General features: G+C 50.1%; 1 protein-coding gene across 3 annotated transcripts in view; it reads left to right on the top strand.

Moving 5' to 3' along the window:
* SALL3 (spalt like transcription factor 3) overlaps positions 1-6,287 on the top strand; it is a 20,855-nt gene extending 14,568 nt beyond the window's left edge. For 2 of the 3 annotated variants that reach the window (XM_081078356.1, XM_081078355.1), the window contains 2 exons: positions 1-253; positions 1,515-6,287. The exon at positions 1-253 is cut by the window's left edge. In XM_081078356.1, coding sequence (XP_080934482.1) covers positions 1-253; positions 1,515-1,946 — 685 coding nt within the window. In that variant the 3' untranslated portion in view covers positions 1,947-6,287. The remainder of the gene's footprint in view (positions 254-1,514) is intronic. The other variant, XM_081078357.1, reaches the window with a different exon arrangement.
* Positions 6,288-6,624: the final 337 nt, after the last annotated feature.

The following is a 6,624-nucleotide window of genomic DNA, read 5'->3' as shown; positions in this document are numbered from 1 at the left end:
GCTGGGCGAGGGCCCGCCCCTGCCAGCCACGGCCCAGGTGCCCACTGGGCCACACACAGTGCTGAGCCCCGGCCTCGCGCCCATGCTGGCCCCCCCGCCACGCCGGACGCCCAAGCAGCACAACTGCCAGTCGTGTGGGAAGACCTTCTCCTCAGCCAGCGCCCTGCAGATCCACGAACGCACTCACACCGGGGAGAAGCCATTCGGCTGCACCATCTGCGGGAGAGCGTTCACCACCAAGGGCAACCTCAAGGTGAGGGCACAGGCGGGCACCTGAGTCCCAGGGACACTGCTGGATGCCCCCTCCCCGCGGTACAGCAGGGGGGGCAGCGGGGGGGCTCCCGCGTGGTCCTGGCCAGGGGACGAGACGCCGGGGAGCCCACGCAGACTGTGCGAGTGCCTGTAGAGCCGTTCACGCACGTGCAGGCGTGAGTGTGCGCTTAAGCAGTGGGTGTGCGTGAGCTCACACACTCACAGTGGCCGAGGTGCACGTGCCGTTCGGCTGCAGCGAGGGTGTCACCTTCCCCGCTGGCCCCACCGCCCCACAGGAGCCTGTGCCGGGATGGGGGGGACGCACACTTTGTTGTGGGTGGGCAGACCCAAGGCCCAGGCTGTCATGAATCTGGGACACAGCACGAAATAAATGGGGCCTTTGGACACTTGCCCACGACGCCAACAGTGTAAAGCGGGGCCAGGTGGGTCCTGTTGTTTTGTCCACGTGGCAGCTGAGACGGGTGGTGGGCATGTGGGGAGAAGCTGCCCAGCCTGACAGCCAGTGGCCAACGGTGTGGTGCCACGTTCACAGTTAAGATCACAGCCATGCCACACGTGTCCCCTGGGAGGCAAAGCGTGTGACAGGGTGCCAGACGGCATGTGCAGGCCAGTGTGGCATCTCAGCTAAATGTGTGCTCTCCATATCGCGTGCCTGCCCAGGTCTCGGTGGCCTCGTCAGAGACCATGAAAGACCAGCACCTGTGGCTTCTGCCTACACGGAGAACCAGAGCCGTCTGCGGTCTCTGCCCACCACAGATGCCCAAGATGCTTCCTCCATGTTTGGGAGAAAGTGACAGAGGAGAGAGGCTCAGTGATGCAGGGGCCCCGAGTGCAGGACACTAAAGGGGGCGGGAAAGGCGCAAAGGACGCCCGGGCACACAGGAGCAAGGGGGCACCGGGGCGGGAGCAACCTCTAAGGGGCCTTGTAGGTCGTACACCTTTGCAGGGATTAGTCTAGCAGGTGTGCCAGCTGGAAGAAACATTCCTTAATGCACTGACTGGTTTTGCTTTTTGTATTTAGTAAAAAGAAACATTGCATATTTATGTATGAGATGCTCAGAAAAGCGCACCTAACCATGTTTTGTTGTCCCCACACTAAGGACCCGCTTGGGATGGGGAAAAGGCCCAGTTGTGACCAAGGCCTGCTGTTTCTGGATGGCGCTGTGAAGTGTGCAGAGGGGCACGCCGCCTGCAGGGCTGCTTGCTGACCTGTGGCTTGTCTCTCCGTGTCTCACACGCAGGTGCACATGGGCACACACATGTGGAACAACGCCCCTGCCAGGCGCGGCCGCCGCCTGTCGGTGGAAAACCCCATGGCTCTGCTCGGCGGTGATGCCCTCAAGTTCTCGGAGATGTTCCAGAAAGACCTGGCAGCTCGAGCAATGAATGTGGACCCCAGTTTTTGGAACCAGTATGCCGCCGCAATCAGCAACGGTCTGGCCCTAAAGAACAATGAGATTTCTGTCATCCAGAACGGAGGCGTCCCCCAGCTCCCTGTAAGTCTCGGCGGAAGCGCCATGCCCCCCCTGGGTTCCCTGACCGCCGGGATGGACAAGGCACGCTCGGGGAGTAGCCCGCCCATGGTGGGCCTGGACAAAGCCAGCTCGGAAACGGGGCCCAGCCGGCCGTTCACCAGGTTTATTGAGGACAACAAGGAGATTGGGATTAACTAGCTGAGCGCACTGCGGCTGTCCACCCACTCTGTCCCTCGTACACACCGTGACGTGTGCATCAGGCTGCGCACATGCCGTGCCCGGGGCCTCCTTAAAATCATCCCCACGGCAGAAAATAGGTTAACTGTGTTGCTGCCGCAGGGTCACCTCATAAGCCCTGCATGCTCCTCCGTGCCCTTGGGGAGCCGCACTGTGCGTGAGAATTCTGCAGCCTGTGAATTAAATGTCAAACACAAGTCCTGGAAAGCCACCTTGGGAACGAAAGGGCTCAGAGCACATCCACTTGGTTTCTCCTGAAACCTGATAATCCCGAGAGGGAGCGAGGGTCCCCTAAGGTGTTCCGGTGACACTCATCGGATGGTTTTGTTCGCAGTGGTTAGAAACTTGAACTCTGTTCTCAGAACTCTTATCTTAAAGACGTGGTCTGGTCCTCCCCACGCTGCATCCTACGGCAGCACCTTTGTCTGTAGTATTTATAATGTTCAGATTATGCGGGTAACAGACAACGCAGCCCCGACTCTAGAGGTAGCTTTTGTACTGCAGAATACATCTGGCTGTGTGTGGGTTTTTTTTGTTTGTTTTTTTTAAGCAAGATTTGTTTTGCTATAAATAAGTGGGTTATTTCAATGCAGGCAAAATTGTGGAGTTCTGTTGGGAAAGATAGCATGCTTTTTGTGTGCAAATACCTGTCAGTAACAAGCCTTTTTTTTTTCTTTTTCTTTTTAATTTAAATGTTTGTAGCTGCTACGTGCACAGTTGTTCTCTAGTGTGGTCTGTAGCCCAGCGACTGGGAACAAGTTACAGACAAACGTCACCGTAAATAATTCACAACATTATAGACAGTTGTGAGTAAATATTTCACGTATCAAAGCTGTACAATAAAAAGGTAATGTTTGTATAATGTGGTTGCAAACTCTTAATTTATACTATTGCACTTTTAGTATTTTGTATTACGGAGGTTTGTCTATAATTTGCAAATTTAAAAATATGTAAAGTATTTTATAAATAGTACTTTGATGTAAGGAAAATGAAGAAAGCTGTTACCGTTTCCTGTTTGTCTTTAGGCAATATGAAGCCTCTGCTCCTTAAACAGGAAAACCAGCAGGACGTGTCAGTCCTCCGTAAACTAGGGCCTGCCTGCCACTCCTTAAGTTAAGATGCTTTATTTAACTTTCGTGCAAAGCCCATTTAAAACCTGACCACCCTAACGAGACTCTGCTGCACTCCCCTGAGGGCTGTGACAGCAGCACAGGTGGGGCGTGAGAGGACGTGCAGTGCGATGTACTGTAGCCCTTGTGTCCTTCTCGCACACCCACGAGGGGCTGACTGCCTGCGAGTACTGGCCGCGGTGTCCGGGGAGAAGTACCGGTGTCTGGCAGTATAATCAGTCACAACTGGGGAATTTGCTCAGTTCTTGATTTATTTATTGTCTTGTCGGGTGAAAACCAAGCACAGTGTCATCTGATTCTCCAGAGCACCATCCGAAGCTGGGGACTTTTCTGAGTCGCTTCGTGTGAGGAGGGGCCCTTAGGCGGCGGCGCGGGTGGCGGGGCCGCGGGGCGGGTGCGTGTTCTACCTCATTTTGTGCGTGGCGAACGGGCTGGAGTCTGACTGTGAACGTCCCCCAACACTCCCAGAGACATCCTGGGTGGCCGGGGACACTGCTGGCGCGTGTGCCCCTGAAGAAGGAATCAGACAGTGACATCTTCCCAGTTGAAATAGAAAATTAGGACAATCTTCCCAACACAACCACAGCAGCAGCAAATCTCATCGTGTCGCCGAACGGAAGAGAATTGAAGACTCATAAAAAGGCAGACTTGGCTGTTTATTTCTGTCAGAAATGAACACTGAACCCTCTCTACAGCTGTTTTCCGCGGTGAAGAGACAGCGCGTCCCCACCGTGTGACATCTCTCCTCCCGGGATGAGGGGGGCTGTGTCAGCGCCCGGAAGAAAAGACGGAGGTGGCTCCCTGATGCTGTGTTCCAGCACTTGAATCTTCTTCTATTTATCTGTGTCCTTTTCGGCGTGAATTGTTTTTTTTCTTTGTTTGTTAGTGTTTGGTACTGTGTAGTGTTCGCTCTCCTCTGAAAACGCTGTGTATATAACTTAAAAGAGAAATGTAAGTGTTGTACATAAGATGGCTCATGAAGGCAGTGACGCTGACTCGGGCTGCACTCAGGGCTCGTGCCCCTCTCTGCATGGTGAAGACACACTATTTTTCTACCGCAGCGCCATGTGGGGCCAGGGCCGCCCTGGGCCTGTCACCTAGAGCCCATATTTTTTATGATGAAATCTGTGGCTCTACACATCTGCTGATTAAATGGATGTCTTAGTCTAGGTTACTATTTTTGTCATATGGAATTGAATAAAATGCAGGATGTGGTATTACTTCTGAATTACGTTCCTTGATTATTCAAATGGCAGCAGTGGAACATTAGGTTTCGGTCATTCGTGGTGGAGCGACACCCGTGGTGTTTCTCCAAGGAAAGGCATCGCGGTTGACAGCTTAGATTTAAGCGGTATCTCAGCGTTTCTTGATTGGTCTTGAAATTTTTACTTTTCACCACCGTTTTCTAAAATAAAAATGCAGCCTTCTAGTTCTGGATTTTTTTACATCCTTGATGGAAGAAGATATAGTTGAAATGCCTACTTACAGTGTCCAAAAATGACTGCACTCTGAGTTACCTGCCATCGTCAGCATTCTGACAATGTTGGCTTTTCAGGTCATTTGGAAACGAGGAAGGACACGGGCAGGAGGGTGCCAGCCTGACCCCCGACAGTCCCAGTCCTTGGTTCAGATGGAAGGTGATATTTACTCTCAGACACACTGTACCTCACCCAGAGCATTTGATAAGACTTAAAACATCAAATAATTTCAACATCTACAACCTCTTTCTTCTTTTTTTCTTAAGTAACTGCATCATCCCTAGAAGCCACAGTAATTTTTACCTGGAAAGTGCCGGGTGATTTTAAAGGACTGATAAAGATACTCACCACCCAAACTAATAGCCCAGGGCCACCCTCCAGTTCATGTCACCAGCCTTAGGGATTAAACTATACGGGTTTCAGCGCTAGAACAGGATTAGGGGATAGAAAGTGACGAAATCAGAGAGTAAACTCAATTTTTTCAATAGTAAGAAAATAGTAACGATTCTTGCAACCATCTAAAAATAATATAATAAAATAACATAAAAATATATAAATGAAAATGCAAGAAGAAAAGAGATACACTTATTATTTCAAAAATAGTTCCTTTGTAAAACCAGAGGTGATTTGGTGTAACACGCCTGGCTGTTTACTTCCTGTGACATAAACTCGAGTGGCTTAGGCCAGACATCAGAAAATCATAAATGCCACAGCCCTACACATTATTTGTTTAAATTTATTTCTATTCCAAGTGCATTACAGGAATCATTCACATTTAAACCCAATTAAAAAGGATTGCTATAGGGCTGAAAAGCAATTGTTCTTAAACTCTCCACTGTTTGATTTTGTCCCCACGGCAGCTGGAAGGTGGTATGGCCCCTGCCCACCTGTTGTCTGTGTGGTGGACATGGCCGGCTCTGGCCTGAGCTTCACAAGCACGGCCAACGTCAGGGCCACTGCTCTCACTCGGCCGCATGGCCGTGTCCAGCCCGACTGGCCTCCCCTCACCGTATGCACTGGCTGTTGCCTGGGGCCGCAGAAGTCCAAAGCGCACATTTCTCTACCCCGTGCATGCTGGTAGGCGGCTGGTAATGTCACATTCGTGGCCAAAGCCAGTGCTGTTCACTAATTGCCAGACTGGGGTACGGAGGGACACTTGTTTATTCCTTGGGAAGTTTCTCGTGACATGTGGCAAACCGGCTGCCAAATGGCTACAGTCACAGGTCTATTTGCTGAGTGTCAGCCACATTAAAGTCGGATCTGCAAAACTGGGAGGAAATTCCCCTTTCCTTTTTTGTTTACGTGGGAAATATTATTGAGTGTTATTTCAGCATTCTTTAAGAAGGGAAAACTTTAAAGTGAAATCACATGGAGGCATCTTCCTCCGCTCTCCTGTCCACATGTCTGTCCCGACTCGGCAGGCCTAAGGCGTCCAGGCTGCCCTGGGGGCTCCACCAGAGCGGGTGGCCTCACTGCCCCTCCGTCCGCTTCCTCGTCTGTAAGAACGGGGGAGAGTTGGATGGTGTTAGACCCTTTTCCACTTCTAAAACTCAGTGTTTTGGTTTTGTCTTAGTTTTAAAGAACTACCACTAATGGATACCTTCCTTTTTCTCCCCAAAATTCACTAGACAGATTCATTGACAGTATTTATAGACAAAATACAAATGATTATCTAACAATATAAACATGAGAGATCTATTACAAATGGCTGTGCTAAAGAAAATATGTGGAATCATTTTTGGACCATAAAAAAATGTGTTGGTATCTTTAATTAAAAAAAAAATCATGGAATTTATTGAATCTTCTAAGAATGCAACTATATTTAAGGTAAAATAAAATCAAGCTCTGTGAACATTATGCTTACGGCATTTTCTATCAAAAACGGTCTTTTAGAAGTGATTTGGTTTTGGTCACATGCATTGCCCACACGGCACAGGACAGCTTGGCATTAAGGTGTCCCACGTACGTATTCAGGAGGCTGTGTGATTTAAAGCGACGGTTATTCCTCATTGTTCTTGGAGTGCATGTTGA

The sequence above is a fragment of the Rhinolophus hipposideros genome (genome assembly GCF_964194185.1).
Source record: "Rhinolophus hipposideros genome assembly, chromosome: 17".
In the NCBI taxonomy this organism is placed as follows: domain Eukaryota; kingdom Metazoa; phylum Chordata; class Mammalia; order Chiroptera; family Rhinolophidae; genus Rhinolophus; species Rhinolophus hipposideros.
The sequence above is the reverse complement of the archived record's forward strand: the minus strand, read 5'-3'. Positions and strand labels throughout refer to the sequence as shown.